This window comes from Cryptosporidium parvum, chromosome 6, assembly GCF_000165345.1.
Source record: "Cryptosporidium parvum Iowa II chromosome 6, whole genome shotgun sequence".
NCBI lineage: Eukaryota > Apicomplexa > Conoidasida > Eucoccidiorida > Cryptosporidiidae > Cryptosporidium > Cryptosporidium parvum.
The window spans coordinates 461,368-484,993 of NC_006985.1; the positions used below are offsets into that span (position 1 = coordinate 461,368).

Sequence of the window (23,626 nt, forward strand, 5' to 3'; positions counted from 1 at the left end):
AAAAGCCGCAAATTTATTCACTACTTTATGTTATAGCAATTTTTCGGCGCATATAATACGTGTAATAATACCGATTGTTAAATATCGCACATTTCTTATATAAAGACATTCAATAATCATGAAACATACAAAATATCTACTATTGTTGCTTACTCCTACATTCTTAGTATATTGTTCAAATATAACTCCCAAATTGGAAAATGATACTTTTATAGACGCTTTAGACAAGGATTTGTCTGAGAATGAAAAAGAAAAAAAAATGACAGTTTGTTTTGAACTAACACAAAAGGAATTCATAGAGAAACGTGATGTTTATCAGAAGATAGCTGCTTCAATAAAAGATAAAGAGTCAATAACTTCTAATGATGCGCTTAGAGCGCTTTTCCATCAGAACCTCATTACTTGCTACTTCAACTCAAATATAAAAGATATAAATTCTGTCATTAATAGAAATATACCGAAAGAAGGGATCGCGAAGATGTTTACAGTTAGTGAAAACACCCCACTAAGATTTTCGTCCAATCAATTAAAGATTCTTGAACGAGTTATCTCAATGAGTACAAAAAATACAGGCAAACAAATTTCTGGAGGAATTGCAAAACAATTAAGTGGGTTTTATGGGCATTTATATTTCATTTTTGCGCTACTTCTAATTGGAGTTTCATTTTATTTTGCTCTAGATCGTCTGAATAAAAGCATTAAAGGCGCTAAAGGAAAGATAACTAAAAAGAACAAATAAGCTCTAAAAGAATAATCCTTGATTAAATTAACACTATTGCCATTGTATGGGTTGGGATTCATTAGCTGAGTTGATTTTACTATTATCAATTTCCCAGGTTCTTCCTCTTCTAACTTGTTCTCCTTTTGAAAAGGTGATTTTGGATTTTCCTTCGATTTGTTTGTTTCCTTCAGGATTTTTTCTTGCAATAAGTGCAATAGGATCAATTACTTGGTATAATTCTTTTGACCTTGTTGAGTTTAAGTCAAAAAACTGTACAGAGGTTTTCACTGGAATGAACCAAGGAAAGCTATTCTCTATTGTAATCATTGATTCTGTAGTTCGTATTCCAAAAAGTGATTTAATGCAAAATGATTCATCGCATATGTATTCACATTTATCGATTTTTATAGAACCTCCATTTTCGGAAATAAAAAGTGGAATATTGGATTTTTCTGAAGATGTGTTTGTTGTATTTTTTCTTGAAATCAAATAATTAACTTGAAGATTTTCAATATATATTTTTGATGAATCTTGCGACACTAAAGTTGTCGGATAGGAAATTACAGCGCTTTTAGCAATAAAAACACCACCATCGTCAGTAAACACATCTCCCTTAATAATTGTTTTATCACAATTCAGTATTGAAAATTCATCTACCATAATTCCACTATTTACTTCTAATAAATATCTTTCAGAAACATTCATGAGTGAATTTCCTTGTAGTACAACTACTTTATTAATATTTACTTGATACTGCTGAATTGCATTATTTTCCCTTTTAATATTTATTATTGAACCGGATGTTAATATTACGCTTTCGATTGAAATGCTTCCTTCGAAGACAAGCATTTCAGAAAATGTGTCAATTGTAAGATTGCCATTAATTAGAAGATTGATTGGAATTTTATTTCTAAACAGAAATAAATCCGTAAATTCATTTCCTTTTTCTCCATTTACCACTGTTAAAGACTTCGTCGACATACCCAAGCTCCCCTGATTAATATAAATTTGTTCTACTTCAAGATAGCTTTTCATAATTAAAACAACATTTCCATTTTTCACAATTAATTTCCCGTTAATTATAAATATGCCATTAGAAATGAAAAAACTCTTATAATCGTTAGATTTTACTTCAAAGCTTGGATTTACACTATTAATTATTAAATTACCTTTATTTATAAAAAAGCTAGATTTTCTTGTTGAAATAAATGATTTCCCAACTTCCATACTTTCTCCTAATAGAAAACTCCCTTCAATTAAATCTACATGCTCATTTACCTTCAAACTACCATTAGCAATGAACATATTACTTGAATTTGATACAAGTATTGAACCAAGAATACAGTGTTGATATCTCTCACAATTATTATTTGAATTATTATTGCTATTTGAGTCATTTGAATGACCTAAAATTAGGATTTCTGATCCGTCACTAATGACAGCATTTTCAAAAATACTAACTTTGCCCATGGACAAAAACTCAGATCCATCATTTATTTCAATTGAGCCTTGCACAAATACTTCTCCATAAATTGTAGCAGCTGATGCTGAAACAACTTGGAAAAATCCTGCCATTTTATCATTTATTTCTGTATATTGTGTACTGCTTATACCAAAAATACTTGAAATATTATAGCTATTATGATAATATTCTATATTTTCAATGCTTTGGTTCAGTATTTTAAGAGAGTCAGCGTAAAATGTAGACGAATCTCTTATTGATGCAATGTGTAGCATTACATTCCCACCTATTCGAATTTTAGAACCGGAATGTAACAATAAAATACTATTAATTTTTAATTCTCCCTTTTTCACGATAACAACTGATGATCTAATTAAAGATAGCCTGCTTGTAAAGATAGATGAATTCATCATATGAAGGCTTCCGGAATCCCTAATATGTATGCCTAGCCCATGCGTAGTGTTAGTTTTCAAATTACCGCAAGTACCAAAAACAAGGCCTGCATCAGAAATAACGACTTCGCCAGCACTAATATCGCCTCTTACCCATAATTTACCACTATTTCCGACATATATCTTTCTCCCAGACCATAGAGAGCCCAAGTTCTGTTCTTTTGTTTCACTTTCATTGGATTTGGAACTATCTTGAAATTGATTTTGAACAATATTATTATCAAATGTATTTAAACAACTGTTAGAGGCATGAAAAAGTTTAACTCTAGTGATAGAAAAAGGGTTCCAGCTATCTGATCCACTATTATTCTGATATACATCAGAAAATAAATATAGAACTCCAATAAATAGATTAGATGACAGATCCACCTGTAAATCTGCGGTGTAGACATTTTTTCCAACAATCAATTTCCCAATGACTATTAAGTTAGAAAATGGAAGTATCATTGAGCCTCTTACAGTTAAACCTTTCCTAATAATACACCTTCTTTTTGAGTGTATTGGTTGAGTTTTACCAACTGACAAATTTTGAGCTTCAAGTGCATCAAACGAAGTCAGAGTATTTAGCTGACCATTTGCAACAATAAGATCTCCACATATTAAGACATCGCCATCAACAATAACTGAGACACAATTTGAATCTTCGAGAACCAAATCTTCATTTTCATAATTCAATATTATATCCCCGGAATCGGAATAGGAATATTCGTTTGAATTATATGAATATGCAATTGGAGAAGGATCGAAAGCATTTTCACAATAACTTCTTTCTTTCATATTTTCAAAACCTTTCAATCTTTTTTCGTTGCAATATTGATTCTTTATACCAGAAGTAGTTGGGCAGCTAAAGCCAATATTTCTGATTTGATCTGCTAATAGATCATACATTTGATTTACTTGATTAATATAAACCTTTTCTTTTGTATCATTGATTAATTTACGCAATTTTTCATGCTCCTCATTGAATTTAATCTCATATTTATTCATTAATTTTCTTTTTACTAAATTCTGAATTTCATTTTGATGAATCCTTTCTGATACTGTTATCGGATTGCTAAATTCATAATCAGGAATCCATGGTAGAGAATTTGCAACAATAATTAGAGATAGGCATTGGATCACAAATATAAAAATTACGCGTGGTAATAATATCAAGTTGTCCCTAAAATTCATAAAGTTTTGTTTAATTTTTTTTTCGAAGTTTCAATTATGTTGCAGGATTGCATTGTCGGCGCTTAATTGTGTGGAAAGAAAAAGAATAAAATGATTAATTATAATTATCAAGCTAAAGCGTCTATACATATACATTTATGTATCATTGACTCAAATTTTTCAGATAGTGCTCTTATATTCACATTATTTGAAGATTTAATCAAATACCTGACTTTTGCTACGAAGTAAATTGGTAGTTCAATTTGTTTATCTGAGATTATAGCTGTAATAAACCTCAGAGCTTCATCGATAAAACTAAAGCTAAGTAAATTTTCGATTACATTGATAAAAATGTGTATATGTTGACCAATTGATGTTGAGCAACTTCTAATTATCTTCATCAAGTACTCTGGGTCTTTATACATTTTTTTTAATTGAATAGGTAGGATTGAAGTATAAGCGCTATCCGATGGATTATCACTGTTCATTGCACCGTAGATGCGTTCATTTGCCAATAATGCAATGTGAACGCCCTGGAGAAAATAAGGAGAGTGATTTATACGGCTTATTATTGAACTCCAATAATTAATATTAATAGCAAAGGCCAAATTGTCAGATCCTTTCAGTATTTGTATATTTCTAAGCTTAGCATTTTGAAGGAGTATTTCTTCGAATACTGTAATTTTCGGATCTGGTGAGCTATATGATAACTTTTTTTTTTTCTGTCCACTAGTTTGCGTTAGGAAATCATTTTTATATTCAACTAAAGAATTAAAATATATTGTATTGTATGATAAAAAAAAGCAATAAGTGAACATCCAAAATCCAATAGTTTTATAAATATTATTTGGAATAAATTGAGTTAAAGGGTTCGAAAAAATTATCCATTTATTATTTGAAAGATTTGAAGAATAATCTTTAAGATAATTGTTCATAAACTTATTTGCAACTTGGGTTAGTCTGTGTGAAGTCTCAAAGTAGCCATTGATTATTAAGTAGTAATTTAGCTCTACAATAGATATGCTTAACAAACTAGCTAAGTTTTTTGAACAAAACAGATGCGGATTAAATATTGTTTTGAAGTAAATTCCACTACGTTCTAAGTAATTCTTGTATCTTTCAATGTTTTTGCAAAAATTAATGAAATGTTGATAAGTTTCTGCTAAAGTTAAATCTGAAGTTAATAATTTATTTATTCCGACAAAATACCACTTTAAGTAAGAAATATATTCAATAGACGGTAAAAATGTGACCTTATGGTGAATTCCTTGAGAATAATTATTTTGATAGATTATTTTTGGAAGTTCAATACCGAAAAAGAGATTTGGTATACAAATAGGTTTATCAGAATATTGCCGATCATTAAATTGGTTTATTAGTGTAGCGCTTGAATAAGTAATGCATGTGTTTAATGAAGAGATAATTATGTTTAAAGGCTCGGAATCCGCATTAATGACTTCTTTTTCAAAGCTGAAGTATTGGATTATACCACTCAAATTCTCAAGCGCCTCATTTATGATTTTAAATGAATCGAATTCTTCATAACGAGAATTATTCATTAAAATAAATTCTATCCAGCTCTCCGGAAATAAAGCATTTGTACAATTATTATATGAACACAAATCGCAATATTTATCCAGTGCATTTAAATATGCTAAAGTGACTATTTCTTGATACCTCTCTCCTCTTTTCCATTCATTCATTAGAAACTTATAAATTGATCGAACTATGAAAGCACCTTTTGAGTAAAATCTTAAAAAAGCTTCCGAATTAGTGTTATTAAGGAATTTAGTTTTTTTCCAGAATATCTGAATTAACAATGAATAAAATTCTTCAAGTTCAGTTGCAAAAACTGATGCCGAAATTGTAGAAAATTTCAATTCACTTTTATTTTCAACTTTGTTTGACAAATAATGCTTGATCCAAAGGACCATCAGAAACAGCATTTTCTCATGCTTAGAATTAAAGCATGACAATGATTTATTTAGAAGCTTAACTATTGAATGATCTTCGATATTATTTCCGCTCAAATATATATATTGTATTAGATATTTTTTATGAATCTCATTAATTAATATTTTCTGGTTTGGAGAGCAACTGGAGAAACATGCGCATATCAGATTAATTGATATTTCTAATAAATTAAAGTATATTGAATTATAGTATATTTTTATTCTTGGTTTACTAAACAATCTAAATATTAATGAAATTAAATAAATAACTTTGATTTCGTTGCAAGAAAACCCTTCAAGTATGTTTTTTTTATTTTGATCTTCTTTTGGTTTAATTAATTCAATGATTTCATCAACTAACTTAATATCACTGATCAATTGTTTTAATATTGAAAGTGATGAATCTGAAGTATGACTTTTATAGGGAAGCAAACGAATGATATATGAAATGTAGCGCGTGTAGTTGTGTTCAAAACATCCATTGATAATTTGTTGTTCAAGGTAATCGTAAACTAAGTCAACCAGCTGAAAATTACATTCTTGAGAAACTTTTTTAGAACAAAAGTCATTAAGAAATAGCTCCCAGAAAATTTTATTTGAAAAAATATATAGAGAAAGATCATTGGCTCCAGAATCGATAAAAACATCTGAAGAAAAAAATTTGTATATTGAATTATAATATAAATAAACCCTATAAACTTGATCAACAGACGGAACAAAATGATGTTCATTGATCCTCCCACAATTATGAGTAATAATATTCAACTTTCCTGTTACCATATATTTGCCTAGATTCAAAAATGAATAATCTTCTGAAAAAAACTGTAATATATTTTCAACTCCACAGCTATATGTTAAATTTATATTTCTAATTAAATTTTTCCAGGAAAAATACTTGAAAATATTTCTTGTAATAATTGAATAGATATTCAAAATTAAAATAGTATTTTTTACCTTCATTATTTCTAAATTAGAAGCTTTAAAATATTTATTAGTTTCTTTATCCACGGAATTTAATACTAAGCACTTAACATCACCGTTATGATCTGCTTTAATTGATTTTCCAACGAAATTTAAAACTTCATCATTTGATGTTGGTGAAAGATTGACAAAGAATTGGATTATGTTCTGTATTAATGATTTAAGTTCATCCGTTGTGAAATTCTGTGTTAATATATCATAATAGATCAAGTTAAAATTATTTATATAATTAGATGCTGGGCTGAAAATTTCATTTAGCGATGTATAATGGTTAATAGTATCCTCTAATTTATTCATAAAAGTAAGCTTCTTAGATAGTACTTCTATAAGCTCCATAATTAAAGCGCACACTATAATTTTATTATTTATTCCATCTGAGATGTAAAAATCGAATAAATCGAATAAATGTTTGTCCAATCTTGTTTTATTGCTATTAAAAATAATTCTCAATACCAAATACTTTAATTTTAGATAATTTCTTATTATTTCAAGAGATATGTATAGATATGAATTACAATTGTCGGAAATTGATGATGGCTTATCCAACTCTTGTCTGGATAAAGAACTTATAACAGAAACTGATATAGGAGATAATAAAAAAGTTTTATCTTTATCTGAAAAAATTCGAATACAGTAATTGCCAATATTTTTAAAGTAATTAATTAAGAGATGAAGAGGCGTGATTATGAATATTATCTTTTCTATATCATATTTGCATTTTATACGAGTCTCAAACTCTTTATTTATTAGTGCTTTCCCATCTAGATATATGTAAACATTTTTCATTAAATTTACCAAGTCCTCAAATTTAGAAGTTGAGTATAAAATATTCAACAGCTCACATTGTTTCTTTTCGCAAACAATCTTTGAAATAATGCTTTCAAGGAATCTCAAATATCTATTAAAAGCCATAGCAACTACAGTGTTTGATTTACACTCACCAATAACTCTACAGAGAAGAAAATTTATGATTTCTTCAAAGTTTGATAGTTTTTCTATATTGGAAATTAACTTGCATTTTAAATCACTAATATCAAGTGGATTTTTAAAAGAATTTTGTAGTCCCTGACTCCAAACTAACGTAGAATTGCCTAGATTGGCATTTGATGGGAAATTGTTCGAAGTGTGATCATTTAAGCAAATTTTGTGAATCTCACAAATTGGAAGGCATAAATCATAATCATTCATAATATTTCCAGGAAAAGCTGCCCTGGCAATATAAATTTCTGATTTATTACAATAGACCTGAGGATATAACAATTTTTTTTTATCTCCGCTCTGTTGAAGATCTAAATTAAGATAACTTGAAAGTTGCAAATTAATGTTTTCGGAATTATAATCACAAAAGTTCAATATCTTATAGAGATAAACTGTACTGTTAATCAACAAAACAAAATGATCTGTGCCTTCTAGGAGGGAAATTACAGGGTGGGTATCTATATTAATTCCAATTTCAATATCTGTTCTTCTATCAATTATATTACTACAAACATTATTTTCTGCAGGATTAAATCTGATCAATATAAGACATAATTCTTTATTTTTTTCAGAAAATGTAATTAAATAAATATTTTCTGTGTTTTTGTTGGTTACTGTAGTTTTCACTATTTGAAATGCAGAAATTTCGAGAGATTCTGTAAAGATATTTTTTTTAATAAATAGTGGTAAAAACTCGTCTTTCAAGATTGTTGAATTTGAAATTATCCCAAAAACCCCCAATTCATTGCATGCTAAAAATAGAGATTTAGTTGCTTGAGTAAGTAATTTCAAATTTGAAAGCTCCGTTTTGAAACTTCTCGTTGTCAAAATATTAAAACCATACTCGCATTCCCCAAATACAGATATCTCAATGATATATAACTGTCCTTCATTAGAGCAAACTGAAATCGTGAGAATTGATGTGCATCTATCGAAAAATAAACTACAATTACAATTTGGATTGAATGGTAAATTTATATTAAATAATGATTTAATATTTGGTGCTCTACATTTATCTTGAGCTCTGTCTCTAGAAAATATTATAGTGGAGACATTGTAAACACAGATTGTATCGTTATTTATTACTGAGGCAATATGTAAATCATCGAACAACTTTAATTCATTACCAAAAAATTTGTCAAAATCAGAATACGTATCTGTACAATTGTTTCTTTCATTTGTTAATTCTGCATAAAAATTATTAGAGAAAGCAAAATAGCCAATGATCTGCTCAACATTTAGAAGCATTTTGATTCCTAAGTTATATAATTGATTTTTATTGCTGAACTTTGTAACTATTTCGTCCCCACTTAAGAAAAAAAATTGTTATACAACGTCGCGGCATCATGAACTTTTATAATTGCGATGGATTATTTACCATTTGACACCTACAGTGTGAATAACCAAATACTGTTTATAATACAAAGAGTTTTTAAAGATAATGTATTTTTACTGTTTATTTATATTGCTATCTTCTTATCAACAACTATTGTCACAATTTTTATTTTAAGAATACTTTTAAATGGGCCAAGCTAATAATAAAAATCAACAAAAAAAAGCAACTCAACTCCATCATAGAAATGTGCATGCCAATGATGATTTTTTATTTTTATCTGAAAGATACCCTGAGCTTAAAAAATGTATCAAAATAATAAATAATAAAGTACGTATTAATTATAACCCCGCAGCATTACACTGTATTTCGAAAGTATTGCTGCATTACAGATATAATATTAATTGGGACATACCGGATAAATTTCTAATACCAACAATACCTTCGAGAGCTAACTATGTACACTTTATTTCAGACCTGTTAACTCCAGAACACTTTTATAATACGGAAAAAGTAAACGATGAAGGATTAAGAAACGATCTAAAGACAAAAACATGTATTGAAGGTGGTACAGATGTTTGTTTTTCTGAGCTTATTCCTAGAGGAAAACAAGTTTTGGGGTTTGATATAGGAATTGGTGCAAACTGCATATTTTCTCTTCTATGCAACAAAATTTATTCTTGGAATATGATCGGCTCAGATATTTCAATTGAAAGCCTGAGTGTTTCAGACACTATTATTAAAAAAAACAATCTTTGTGGTTGTATAAAACTTTTGCATCAAGAAAAACCAGAATATATATTATTCGGGATACTTGACAAAACTGAAATAGAAGACTTGAAATTCTCATTCACTATCTGTAACCCTCCATATTATGATTCAGTTGAAGATTCAGAAATTAATATGCACCCTGCTCGCTTCAGGAGTTGTCAAAATTACGAAATAATAACTCATGGAGGTGAATCTCAATTTATCTTGAAATTGTATTTCGAAAGCAAGAATTTTTCGAAAAGGGTAATCTGGTACACTTCTCAAGTTTCGAAACTAAAAAATTTGAAATTTTTGAAAAGTGTTCTTAAAAAAGAAATCATTAACAATGAATTAAAATCACTTAGATACACTACTCTAAAACAAGGGAAGCATGACAAGTGGGTAATTGCATGGAGCTTTTTTGAAAAGGAAGAGAGAACCTCAATATTAAAGTTTCTCAGAAACAATAAAAACATGAGCTCTTGACGAATTTTAATTAAATATTAATGTTTGATCAAAATTTGCATGTGTATGCATGCAAATTATTATTTAGCACATGCGTTAATTATTTACACAGAATAATAAATTATCTTCTGTTAACCTTATTATTAATAAACTTATAATAAAATGGATGGGACGCTACATCAAAATGAAATTATTTCTTTGCTAGACGAAAAAAGAACCATTTCAAGCACAATAAAATTTTCGTCGCTACTTGGGTCTATTACAATAACCAAGTTAGTAATATTTTTGGTCGGATTCTCAGATGGACTGACTCACCTCGCAACGCTGGCAATTTACTACTTGCTGAAGGATGATTTACGCCTCTCTCCTCCTGAAGTATCGGTTATATATGCAATTCCTGCGATACCTTGGTTTTTGAAACCTTTATTTGGTAAGCTACAAACCATTTTTTAAAGTATAAATAAATTTCTTAAAGCATTTTGCAGTGATTCAATACCTATTGCAGGTAAGCTTGAAGCTCATTCAAATATATTCGTATAACATACTTATAGGAATGAGAAGAAAGCCATACTTGATTTTTTTCTCAATTCTTCAAGTTATAGGCTTTTTACTACTTGCAACAAACGTAAGTTAACTCTAAATTTATAATAATATTTTTAATAGTTTCAGGCTGATACTGTTTTTAAAGCTGCAGTCTGCCTACTACTAATATCTTTAAGTGCAGCATTTTGTAGCAGTATTGCTGAGGTAAGTTATTAGAAAATAGATTAATTAATCAATAATCTCTAAAAAAACAGGCATTAGTTGTAGAGACATCTGGAATTAATGGTGGTGCTGAAACAGTCTCCGATTATTTTGGCTCAAAGGCATTGGGTGCACTAGCAACGGCATATTTTTCTGGTTCATTGTTAGATACATACAGTAAACAAGGAATATTTCTTACAACGTCAATTTTTCCATTATTTGTTTTTATCGCTTGTCTGATAATGGATGATAAAAAACAGACAGAAGATCTCACTGCGAAGAATCAGCTATTTTCGCTTAAGGAATTTTTGAAAAAACCCATAATTTGGGGGCCTGCAATATATATTTTTACTTATACTGCAGGACCAGACTACGACGATGCAATGTTTTTTTACTTTACAAATAGGCTTGGCTTTTCGCCGACATTTATGGGTAGCTTAAGGCTTACTTATGGAATTGCAGGTATAATTGGAATTGTTCTATATAGAATTATTCTCAAGAAGACCCCATTCCGTGAAATATTGCTTTGGACTACTTTGTTTTCAATACCAATTTATATTCTACCTCTAGCGCTTGTCACAGGACTCAATTTGAATATGGGAATTTCGAATAGAATGTTTGCATTGTCTGGTGGATTTCTGATTGAAGCCATTGCAGAAATACAGTTGTTACCACTTCTTGTAATGACTGCAAAGTTTTGCCCAAAAGGCCTTGAAGGGTCTGTATATGCGGTTATGATGTCAATACGAAGTCTTGGAATAGGGGTTTCAAAAGTTATCTCCGCAGGATTGGCCTACTCACTTGGAATTACAGCATTCAATTTTTCAAACTTGGGGTTATTAATTTGGATTTCTTCCGCATTTCTCCTGCTGCCTCTCTTTTTTCTAAATTTGGTTAGTTATCATACTTTTTCCATATTTCAAGTTCATTTTTTTAGGTTGTGAATGAAGAAGAGATCCAAAGTACAGAAAATCAAGTATAATTCAATATTCTCAAAATGATTAAAATTAAATAACGAAATATCTTATGAGATTTTATTTAGAATTGAAAATAATTTTCTATACTACAGTAAATTTTTACTATGAAAGTCTATATTGAACGGTTACTTTGCTTCTTTACTTTGTAAATTCTTATAACCCAATTATCAGTTGTATAAGCTTCCTCAAAATGAGTAAGTGAGAATTGAGTTTTACCTATGTGGTAATTCCTTACTAAGTCAAAACCATCCTTCTGAAGATCCGAAAACCTATAATATGATAGCTTGTAAATCAGAGAATTAAGCATCGCATTAGATGCGTCTTTCCCCACAGTATAATGCCCACTATCCGATAGATAATCGTTTTGCTGAATGTGAGGATAAATTCCAGAAGCAATTCTTACCATCCATAAGAATTTATTGATATCATCAGAAGAATATTTTGCAAACCCACCAAATACAACAAAAACATAATCTACATCCAGTTTTTCTATTATTTTATAAGCCTCATCCTCAGGAGATGCCAATGCAAGCCCAACTGTAGCGATATGTGTGTTATTCCATGTATTGTTATCTACAATTACGGTTCTGTCGCCTAATTCAGTGCATTGATATCCATAATCCCACCAAGACATTATCCTTGCATTGTAAGGGGTGTTCTTTCTCAACCAATAATATGCTTCCCTAAAATCATCCTGAATTAGTCTAGTTCCATCTCTAAGACGGTTTGAAGTAATTACTGATGGATGCGAATACGCAACAGCAGAGCTCCAAACACTATGCACGACATAACTCACACAGAGCAAAAACATTAATAATACAAAAAAAACTCTGAGAATACCAAAATTCCCTTGGCTCCCGTCACCATAAGTGGTTTTTTTTGTTTGCCTTCTGCCTATTAGACTCGATAATATAAAAGAAAATCCCACTGCAGAAAGGCAACAAGCCGCAGGCCCAAAAACCAGCATCAGTCTAATCATGACAGAAGAAAAATAGACAGCAAGGACTCCATATACAATTAAAAATATTGCAGTATCGGGAATGCACGTACTATGTGATGTTTGAAATGGTGAATTTTTTGGTGATTTTTTTTGAGAAATATAAATTGAATACGCACAGACAAATATTCCAAGAGGGAAAAATATCGCAGTAATATGGAGGTCAAAAATATACTGTGACCAAGTTGTTGCTTGGTGTTCTGATACTGATGCGATAATAGGAACATGCTTAGACGCATATGTGGGATCTAAAAGAGTCATACTTCTTGCCGCCCACCTAGTTTTTCCAGACAGTGTCAATACCAAGAAGGCGGAGCTAGATACCAAGAAGCAAGAAATCCATATAGCTTTTAGAAGTATTCGGCTTGAAGAAGTGCTCAGAATATATTTTGAGGAGTTCAATGCTATAACGCACACTACAAGAAATGCCATACAGTGTGATGAAAGGTGTTCCGAAGATTTTACGGCGCCCACGTTGACAAATGGAATGTTAAGGTTCAATATTGTACCAATAACATAAAATACAATATAAACTACAAAGTGTTTGTATGTAAATCTGTTGAGTAATACAAGAGCTAGTGTATAGATTGCAATTGTATTAATTACAAACACATATCCTCCCCAACTCATAGTCATATAATTGTAGGCAAGAGCTGCAAAAAATGAACTCAATATTCTACCATCATTTACTGCCCTCAAATATAGTGCAAAGCTGAATACAAGAGCAAAAATTGCAACTGCTTCATTATCATAACTTCCTGCAACGCTCCTACTCAGATACGTAGGAGATATACCCGTAAAGAGAGCTGCCATTATTCCCGTTTCATTTCGCTTAGTTATTTGAAATGTGAGTAAGTATGAAGCAAGTGCAGTTAGACTTGAGATTATTGGTCCTGTAAAAACACAAATGTGTAAAATACTTACAAGTAAACCCAATTGATGTGCAATATACCTCATCAAAGCAGCAGTAAGCATGAGACCAGGAAATAGAGTTTGCCCAATAATCCTACCAAGAGGGTACCAACTCCTGCTATCAAACCAGTTCCAAAATGCATAAAACCCATGTTTTGAAAGAAATTTCGAGGTTCTATAGTTAAAATGTGGATCAAACTCGTGTATTATCGCCTCATATCTTACTACGGCAAAAAGCCTCACAAAAATACAAAGTCCCATAATTAAAACCACGGATAGAAACAACAAAACAGGAGATATCCTTCCAGCAGATTCAAATATTGATTTTTTTTTGTATTCATTTTCTAATTCTTTATAACTTATGTCTTTCATTATTAAATCGAAGCATTCAGATAAAATTTTCTAAATAATCAAGAACCTTTAAATAAGGTAAGAATTTTTATTTTCTTTGCCACAAATTTTATAGTTTATATTAAATGTCTCAAAAATAAAGTTGCTGTGTGCCTCCGTCAGGTAATTCGATGGCGCAAATTTAATATTTATTTATTATGGGAATTGTTTCATCAAGTTCAAATCTAAGTTCAATCGATAAACCAAATGAGCAAAATAATTTCCATTGTACTAATGGTCATATGAATGGCCACAATCTAGAAAATATCCAGTGTGTAATTAGATGGTCATTTGGTGGGGATGAGGTATTTGTTACTGGTAGTTTTAACTTTTGGAGAAAGCAGGATGAATACAAGTTATTTAAAAGTGGCCACGATCATTTGATTGCAATAGAGCTTACTAGAAATATTCACTTTTTCAAATTTATTGTGGATGGAGAGTGGAGATACTCTCCAGAATACCCAATTGAATCAGACAGCGAAGGATATATAAATAATTGTATAGATTTAACAAAATATAAAGCTCCATATTATTCAACACCTTGCGATAAATCACGCTACGGCGTCCAGGAGTTCCATCAAGAGCTGCCAACAGAGTTTCCTGTAGATGCGCCAGCATTGCCAATTCTTTTAGGTAAGAGCAGATGCCCACTTGAAACTGCCAATGGTATCCATATTCCGTTTCATTGTATTTCGAACCATATTTACTATGACTCTCTTGTTCAAGAAATCTTTGGAACTCATATAGTGACATTTTGCGTGACCAAGCGTTGGTTTAAAGAAAAGTACATGCAAATTGATCATTGTATGCAAAAGTTTACGACAATACTATATGTGTCCTTTAGATTAATTGATGAATTTTATCCTATATTAATTTGCAAGAAAAATGACTACAATTTAAATTGTTTTTCTAAAAGTGTTTCTGACTCAGAAAATAACAATCCTCACTATGACGCTTATTTTTCAGATAGATTGCTCACAACGGCCGAAATGTTTGCCACAATATTTAGATAAATCCTCGAACTCAAAATACTATCAAATAATAACATATGTATTTTCAGGGCATTATATATTACAATTCCAGTGAGATACAATCAGCGAGGTTTAATATTTTTGTTAAGGTTTAGAATTTCCGTAGCAATGGATTTAATTTACTTTTGTTTAGGGCATTCATTCACTACCTGTAGCTAAATTATTCGTATCAATAAATGTCAAATTATCAGCGCCTATTTTTAGAGACGAGAATGCGGTTATATTTACAGGAAATGTAGAAAATATTACTGAGGGAATCCAGATTGTTAAATTTTCACTTTAATTTTCAACTGATATTTCTTGCAGTGCGTATAGATTAACGCACAATGGTAGAAAAGAATCTCCCTTGTGGAGAAGATATTCCCAAGCGGCAACTTTTTGAAATAATAAAGGAAATTGGCCCAAGCAGCACGTCAAATCAAGAAAACTTTGATGAGATTCTTCTAGGATGGATTAACGACTCAAGCAACTTTAAACGAGATATTGCCACTTCATTCATTTATATGCTCAATGATACATCGAAATACAATAAGGATCCAAAGTATAAAGAAAAAGGCAGCGATGATTTTTCTGAAGTTCTTAGAGCAAGATGGAACGAGCTGAGTAATAACAAAAATGACCAAAATTTATTAGTTCAAAGTTCTAGAGAAGATATTAGGCTGGGTTGGAACTCTTCCGTTTTTGTGGAAGGAGTGAACAAGATAATGAAAATTCAAGAGTCCAAGAATAAGCAATTTAATACTAATTGGAATGACATTATTGACGAAATAATTGATAAAAGTGACTTACTAGATCTAACTGATAATGATGGAAGCTTCGAATTATTTTGTTCACTTTTAGGTGAATCATATCGAAGGGATGAAAATAAAGTTTATAACCCAAAATGTAACGAACTGTATTATAAATTAGACCCTTTTTTAAAAGAATGGAAGAATCCTGATATTCAAGCTCTTTTTCTTTTGAAAATCTGTAAAACAAGCTATGAAATAAATAATAGGAGTTATAATTTGCATCAAAAGGACTATTCAAATGATATATTAGAGGATACATTAATAGAAAATGCAGTAAATTTTGATTCAGTCTACACGAATATGAGTAATTACTCAATTATATTAGATGCTAGCTCAAGGATTCACAATTCGATTGTTTCAATGTTCGAATCAGACGAATCCATTTTGGAACTCATTAAAGATGGTTTACTCGGAACCCCTTGTGACGATATATTTAAATCTAAATTACCAAAGATTGGAATCTTTCACACTAAAGGTTCATGTGGATTATTAATTTGTCATGATTTGCTAAGGGTCATTATTAATATATATAATCGAATTAATAATCAGAGATTATTAGAACTCCTTCAACATCTTATTTTTTATGAGATTCCAAGATATTCGCCTATTGGCCTACTCTCATCTCTTGGAGCAATTTATGATGATTTTCCACAAGCCGTTTCTGTATCTAGTGACCTAGCTAACAAGATAAGTGAGTCGTTCGATATATTAGTGCCAAATAATAAAGTCACGAAGGTTTCGTTGATTAAAATGGCAATTTACAGTGCTCAAGAGTTTATTCTATTTCCTATTTCTAAAATAGTTGCAACTTCTCATGAAAAAGAATATGATATTGGTCCTCGTTTTGGAGTGATTATGCAAATCATTTTCGCCTCTTCAGAGAAACATAGGAATGATAATAGCCAATCCCAGTTTATGAGAGATATTATCAGCCAAATTGCATTCTGTTACAGAATTTCATCTGTTTTTCTAATTTCAAAGTTGAACTCCCTTTCGAGGAGCTACCTTTGGGAGTTCTTGGACTCTGAATGGAAGACCTTACCTCAATTTTATAAAATGAATGTTTCTGATTGTTTATCTCAAATTTTGTCTAGAGATAAGCTTGATTTACTGAAAGATTCAGAATATTCTCATGAATCGATCGACTATTATCATTGGTGGTTTCTTTGTATCGATATTGTTTTTTCTGGAATTAGTATATCTCAAAATTCCGAATTGGGGTTGTCTTCTAGTATAAGTGACGAAATTAGCTCTCGCGCTGTTAATGTCCTTTTTACTCTATTTAAAGAAGAACTAGAGGGTAAAAATATTGAAACTCCACTATTTATTATTGCTATTATGGACTATATCCGAGCCAGACTTGTATACATGACATACGCTTCAGCTGAACTTCAAACTATTCTAGTAAATAGAAGAACATCATTACCTTCCTTTGCGGTTGATAAAGCTGCAAGTTTTAAAGTTTTTGCTGCAAGAGTTGTTCGTAGAAATTTATCTTTAGGTTCATCTCAACTATATCAGCCTAAAGAATGCTGGATTTCTTCGCTTGAAACTCCCTCATTCAAGTTTTCCTGTTGGCGTATTAGCTCATCTTCTATTCTCGCGATTCAAGAAGCAATTTTGAAGTTTGGAGTAAGCATTAAAGGATATGAAAGCACCCCTATATCTGAACTTCATGATGCTTTACTTGAATTTGAGAAGATTAAAGATACAAATAATTTACAAGATAAAAATAACTCTTTGGGCTCTATTATTAAAGATGTTAGCTCCGAAATTATGTTGAATTCTTCCGTAAATGAGAAAGATGAAAAAACTCTTAATAATATTTCACAAACTTTATTCACCAATAACGATTCAGAACACAAAAACTCCACAAAAATTAATGGTAAATCTGAACTGATAGAGGCTGAAAATGAAGGAAATGGATTTGAAATCAATCATGTCAACGATTTTCTGACAAAATGTTATTCAGGTGAAATTAACACCTCTGAATTAACAGTTGAATTAAAAAAAATGCACTCTCTTTCAAACCACCCAGGTAAAAATGTTAAAATCTTCAACACTTTCCTTCAAACGTTATTTGATGAATGTAGATCCTATCCTAAATATCCTAATCAAGAGCTTAAAATTACTGCAGAAATTCTTGGGATTTTAGTTAAAGAGGATCTACTTATTTCATTTGGAAATGCACTAGTGTTTGTATTGCGATGTATTATCGAAGCACTTAGAAAAGGACATTGGACCAAAATGTTTTGTTTTGGAGTATTTGCTATGGAAATGTTTATAGACAGATTTATTTCTTTCCCCCAATTTCTCTCTGCAATAATTAATATGTCTCAACATTTAAAACATGCAATAGAACCGTATGTTACTTATTGTGAGTCTTGTATTGCCATCCTTCCAGAAAATCTAAAGAATAAGTTATACATTGAAAGGAGTGTAATGGAGTCTCTTAACTTAGATATCCCACCAAAACCAGAGAGTCTTATTTCAAAGGTGCACCCAGAGATGATTAACTTTGAATTCAGACAAAAGGAGACTAGCGAAAGTCCTTGTAAACCAAATATGTCTATTGACAAGCTTGGAAGTTTTATAACCTTAAATCTTTCAGAAAGGAAGGTGCTTCCAACTGGAATTACAATTGATCAACTTCAAGGCTTTGGCTTGGGTAGTTTAGAAAAATTAATGAATGATCCTGAAATATTAAACGCACTAGTAACTCCCTCCGAAAATGTAATTGAACACATTTTCACGATATGTAATACTCTTGCGAGCACGAACATCGAAACTAAAGCTATCGAAATGGCTGATATTCTAAATAAAAACCCGGAATATTGTCATTGGTTTGCGTTTTATCTCGTGAAGAATAGGGCATCTAAGGAAAAGAATAACCATTCTACATATATCAACTTCTTAATTAAGTTGGATAAACTGATGCCAAAAAATTCAGATTTACTGCTCGAGGAAAAAACTGAGTCGGATATTCCATTAACTCATAAAGGAAATGAGGAAAGTAAAATAAACATCATTGAAATTACTACTCTTGCCAGTTATGACTGCATTAAGGCTTTGCTGCGATATGCAAGTATATTGAATGAGGTCTCCTCATTCTTAAATGTACTACGTCATTTAGGATACTGGCTAGGGCAAATTACAATAGGAATTAACCGTCCGATTATCCACAAATACCTAAATCCCAGACAATTGCTTATAGATAGCTATTCTAGAGGTTGCATAGCCTCTGTCCTACCTTTTATTTGTAAAATATTGGAGAATGTTAAAGGAGGTTACTATTATCCGCCAAACCCTTGGACAAACAATATTTTATATGCACTAGCCGAAATTCATTCGCTTGCGAATAATTCAAACTCTCATATGTTCGAGGTAGAACTTTTATTTAAGCAACTGGAGCTTAATCTAGATGATTATGTTGGTAAGTCAAACTACCTAGGTTTGAGCAGCCATACGGACTATACTGAGCATAAGGCTCTGGGCGAAAAACAAAGAGGTCATAATATTTATCCAAAGACCCAGACAGAGCATAATTCTCACATAACTTTAGGAAGCTCATTTGAGCGCCCAAATATTACAAATAATGTAATTAACAGCTCTTTAAACCAATCTGCTGGCTTATATCAACTAAGTGCAAATATTGGAGATGCACAACTTGCTTCGACCTTCATGCCACCTAATCATTCATCCCAAATGATGCATCAACAAACTCCACAGCAGATACCATCATCCGACATACAATTTTGGGCCAACAAAGTACTAATTTCTCCTTCTATTGTATTATTTCAGATACAACCATCGCTCAGACCTTTGGTACCGCTAGCTTTAGACAGATCAATAAGAGAAATACTACAGGTTGTGATTCCAAGGTCAGTTAGAATTGCCGCAATTACTACTAAAGAAATTATCGGTAAAGAATTTGCTTTTGAGGCTGATGAAAACATCTATAAAAGAGCAGCCCATCTGATGGTTGCCGCTTTATCTGGCTCTATGGCTATTGCAGCATGTCGTGAACCCCTTAGAGTTGCATTTACTGCTCAACTAAGACAAGTATTACACCCAACACCATCGAGAGATGGTGAGGACCATGTATTAATTGAACAAGTTGTCCAAGTCATTTGCAGTGATAATATTGATTTAGGTTGCCAAATCATCGAACAGGCCGTGGTTGAAAAAGCTATTGAAGAACTAGACGAAGTTATCTCTCCAGGAATTATTGCAAGGAGGAAATCCAGAGAAACCGGGCATCAATTCGTTGATACAGACTTTTATGGAGGACCGAACACTCAGAATTCCGCTACTTTTTGGTCATCACTACCTGAAAATTTAAAATACAGACATAATTCTATGAGACATTTGCAGCTTTATAAAGATTTCTTACAATTCACCTTAATGAGAAATTTGGAAAGGAGGGATTCTGTTACCCAATATGAGCTACAGAATAGTTTACAATCAAATCAAATAACATCTCTATATCAGCATGGAAGTAATGACCAATTTAATAGCCAAACCCAACAATGGAATAATTCTAATGCAATTCAATTTTCACACCAAGCCGAAAGTATCCAAAATTTCAATACAGTTAGGAGTGACAATACAAGCTCCCAAATGCCTTCTTCTAATCATTCTCAAATGAATACCTCGCCTTCAACTATTGTACAACCTCCGGAACCTGTAAGGGTGCCTCTTGTTTTTGAATTGGCATATCTGCCTCTAATGATGCGTGTTGACGAATGTTTGGGTCAAATAAAGGATGTAATACGCGAGATTGCCCTATATCCTCCGATTTTCTCTAAACAGCTGATTCCTCCAGTAAGCAATAATTTAAGCGAAGGAATGTCTGTTAACCAGAATATATACTCAAAACCTCTCGGGTCTAATATTTTTACATATACTCCGAAATCAACCGCACATCCAGTTCTTTCTGTGTTATCTTCTCTCCAATCTGACCACATTTTATTTTATTTATGCAGAGTATTATATTCTATTGGAAAATCTGCGTCACAAAGAGAAGATGTTTTGATTGGGATCTCTCAAAAATTGTTTAAAACACTTTTTGATGCAGGCGCCGCCTTTCAGCAGAGTACAACAGGTATACTTCCCTCGAGTAGATGTATTGCCTCTTCACTTGGTTTCGATGCAGCTTTGTTACATATCGAGGTATTTCTGGCGCTATGTAATCAAATTTCGTATTATAGCTCAAAATTTTGGCTGAAGCTTAGGAAAGAGGCAATAGGATGGTTTATTTACACTATAGAGGATCCAAAATATTCCGTTGATATTGTAATTGGTGCATTAAGATATGATCTTATCTCCTCAGATGAACTTGATGTTTCTCTATCAAACATTTTAGAAACTGCAATTTCTACGCTTAATGACTCTAATCCAGCAATCGGTGGAAATAGTAGATGTTTGAGAATTGTCGAGTTTATTTACAAACTGTTTTTCAGAAGTATTGAAGATTGGCACTACCCAATTACTAAGAAGTTACCAAGCGCTACTAAAAACTTGAATCGATTATCAAATAACAGTGTAGCCTTCCAAAACAGTAATTTTTCTGCAATACCAATAGTGCTACCAGGGCTTTATTATAAGCCATACTCTTATACAACTAATCTTGGAGAACTTAAGAATAAAGTAGAAAGTATTCTATTGGAATTGGAATCCAACAAGTCAATTAAGTTTCATGAAATGTGGATAGGTGACCAATGTCCAGAGATTTTGAACTTTTACTCAGTAATTCAGTGTAATTTGGATACAATATTGAACCCGAGATATATTGCGTTACCTACTCCTATTAAACCACCTCCTGATATTTCGAAAGGAATCAACACGATTTTTGATGAGTGGATATTGCTATTGAGAATAACAATTTTTAATGGAGTTGGAGGTTCCGAGCGTAATAATCCATACAGAAATTTATTTCTTCAAAGGCTTTCTAGGCAAGGTCTACTAAGAATGGATGACACTACAGAAAAATTATTTACTGCTTGTATTGAGAGAGCAATCTATTTAAGCTTAAATCACAATAGCAGTGACTCAGACGCCTTGAATAACTCTATTTCGGAAAATGCAAATGACTCACGTAATAATATGGATCCGTTCCCGATAGATTCATTGGTTAGATTGATTACAACTATGGCAAGGTATGTAGATCCACAGCAAATGGCTGCAGTAGTAATAACTCACAAATTTCTTTCAATACTTACTAGAGTTATTCATAAAGATGCAGAGTCACATGGCTTTAATCAAAGGCCATATTATAGGATTTTTTACTCTTTGTTACAAGAATATGAAAGTATAGGATTCAATACTGAAATGATACACTTTACCTGCATTCTAAGTGTAGTTCATCACCTTCAATATTTAAATCCTAATAGAGTCCCCGGATTTGCATATTCTTGGATCCAGATTATCTCAAGTAACCGATTCTTCCCGTACCTACTACGCCATGTAAAAGGTTGGCAACCTTATCAAGCTCTATTATTGCAAATCTTCATTTTTATATCGCCATTCTTGAGAAGTGTACAGCTATCAAGTAACATTAAGACAATTTATGGTGCGCTACTCCGTATCCTTCTGGTATTACTACACGACTTTCCTGAGTTCCTTTGTGACTACAGTTGCAGTTTCTGCGATGTCCTGCCTGTTAACTGCATACAAATTAGAAACCTAATCTTATCCGCATTCCCAAGAAATATGAAACTGCCTGATCCATTTTTACCCACCTTGAAAATTGGAAATCTTCCCGAAATGAAGCTAATACCCAGAATGATTGCAAATTATGGTGCTTACATTCTATACAAGGATCTAAAGGTAAATATAGATAAATTCTGGATTACTAGAGATGCATCAATCCTTCCCCTCATAACAGAAACTATCAAAATGCCAAGGGATGAAGCACTTAAATGTGGTACTAAATACTCTTTCCCGATAATAACAGGTTTATTGCTTTATATTGGGATATACCTCCCGAATGGAAATGAATCTAATTCAAGCATTGACGGTTCTCATAATGGGATATTTAATATCTTTAATTCTGATCCATCAACTAACTCGATTGAATCTGCATCGAAACTGGATCAAACACCAAACATAAAAAGTGATCAATTAGAAACTTTTGAAGATCCGTCCCTTTCAATAATTCTATTTCTTTGTAAGGACCTGGATATGGAAGGGCGTTTTGTCCTCATATCTGCAATGACAAATTTTCTTGGATATCCTAATTCTTACACATACTACTTTAGCTCACTTATTTTATGGTTGTTTTCCAAAAGCAATGACTCTATTGTGCAAGAACAAATCACAAGGATACTTCTAGAAAGGCTTATCGTGCACAGGCCACATCCATGGGGTCTTCTAATAACATTTATTGAGTTGATTAAGAATCCAAAATACGCATTTTGGAGCTGTTCATTTGTGCATCTGGCTCCGGAGGTTGAGAAGCTCTTTCAGTCTGTTGCTCAAACTTGTTTAGGTCAAGCCCCTAATAAAACGAATTTGGTGAACCATACATAAGTTTTATT

The 23,626-nt window shown here is 31.8% G+C and overlaps 9 protein-coding genes across 9 annotated transcripts; 6 read left to right on the forward strand and 3 right to left on the reverse strand.

Moving 5' to 3' along the window:
• Positions 1-118: 118 nt before the first annotated feature.
• On the forward strand, positions 119-739 carry cgd6_1980 (hypothetical protein with a signal peptide; the record flags this gene model as incomplete). The annotated part of the gene is made up of 1 exon (XM_627559.1): positions 119-739. The coding sequence occupies one exon, from the start codon at positions 119-121 to the stop codon at positions 737-739; it is 621 nt and encodes a 206-aa protein (XP_627559.1).
• Positions 740-772: 33 nt separating this feature from the next.
• On the reverse strand, positions 773-3,808 carry cgd6_1990 (hypothetical protein with signal peptide; the record flags this gene model as incomplete). The annotated part of the gene is made up of 1 exon (XM_627560.1): positions 773-3,808. One exon carries the CDS (start codon positions 3,806-3,808, stop codon positions 773-775), a length of 3,036 nt encoding a protein of 1,011 aa, XP_627560.1.
• Positions 3,809-3,915: 107 nt separating this feature from the next.
• Positions 3,916-8,946, reverse strand: cgd6_2000 (hypothetical protein with possible transmembrane domain near C-terminus; the record flags this gene model as incomplete). Its single annotated transcript, XM_627561.1, has 1 exon — positions 3,916-8,946. One exon carries the CDS (start codon positions 8,944-8,946, stop codon positions 3,916-3,918), a length of 5,031 nt encoding a protein of 1,676 aa, XP_627561.1.
• A 274-nt stretch (positions 8,947-9,220) lies between these two features.
• On the forward strand, positions 9,221-10,267 carry cgd6_2010 (YbiN-like RNA methylase (NPPY variety; HemK family); the record flags this gene model as incomplete). Its single annotated transcript, XM_627562.1, has 1 exon — positions 9,221-10,267. The coding sequence occupies one exon, from the start codon at positions 9,221-9,223 to the stop codon at positions 10,265-10,267; it is 1,047 nt and encodes a 348-aa protein (XP_627562.1).
• Positions 10,268-10,408: 141 nt separating this feature from the next.
• cgd6_2020 (BT1 family protein) lies at positions 10,409-11,005 on the forward strand (the record flags this gene model as incomplete). The annotated part of the gene is made up of 3 exons (XM_001388283.1): positions 10,409-10,676; positions 10,798-10,871; positions 10,916-11,005. 3 exons carry the CDS (start codon positions 10,409-10,411, stop codon positions 11,003-11,005), a joined length of 432 nt encoding a protein of 143 aa, XP_001388320.1.
• Positions 11,006-11,028: 23 nt separating this feature from the next.
• On the forward strand, positions 11,029-11,934 carry cgd6_2030 (transmembrane protein with 6 transmembrane domains; the record flags this gene model as incomplete). Its single annotated transcript, XM_627563.1, has 1 exon — positions 11,029-11,934. A coding segment is annotated over one exon (906 nt), but the record flags the coding sequence as incomplete, so codon positions are not given.
• Positions 11,935-12,079: 145 nt separating this feature from the next.
• Positions 12,080-14,248, reverse strand: cgd6_2040 (oligosaccharyl transferase STT3 protein; the record flags this gene model as incomplete). The annotated part of the gene is made up of 1 exon (XM_627564.1): positions 12,080-14,248. One exon carries the CDS (start codon positions 14,246-14,248, stop codon positions 12,080-12,082), a length of 2,169 nt encoding a protein of 722 aa, XP_627564.1.
• Positions 14,249-14,424: 176 nt separating this feature from the next.
• Positions 14,425-15,279, forward strand: cgd6_2050 (AMP-activated protein kinase beta chain (has isoamylase N-terminal domain); the record flags this gene model as incomplete). The annotated part of the gene is made up of 1 exon (XM_627565.1): positions 14,425-15,279. The coding sequence occupies one exon, from the start codon at positions 14,425-14,427 to the stop codon at positions 15,277-15,279; it is 855 nt and encodes a 284-aa protein (XP_627565.1).
• Positions 15,280-15,623: 344 nt separating this feature from the next.
• On the forward strand, positions 15,624-23,618 carry cgd6_2060 (cdc39p protein-like; C-terminal Not1, CCR4-Not complex component; Not1; the record flags this gene model as incomplete). Its single annotated transcript, XM_627566.1, has 1 exon — positions 15,624-23,618. The coding sequence occupies one exon, from the start codon at positions 15,624-15,626 to the stop codon at positions 23,616-23,618; it is 7,995 nt and encodes a 2,664-aa protein (XP_627566.1).
• Between the last annotated feature and the right edge of the window lie 8 nt (positions 23,619-23,626).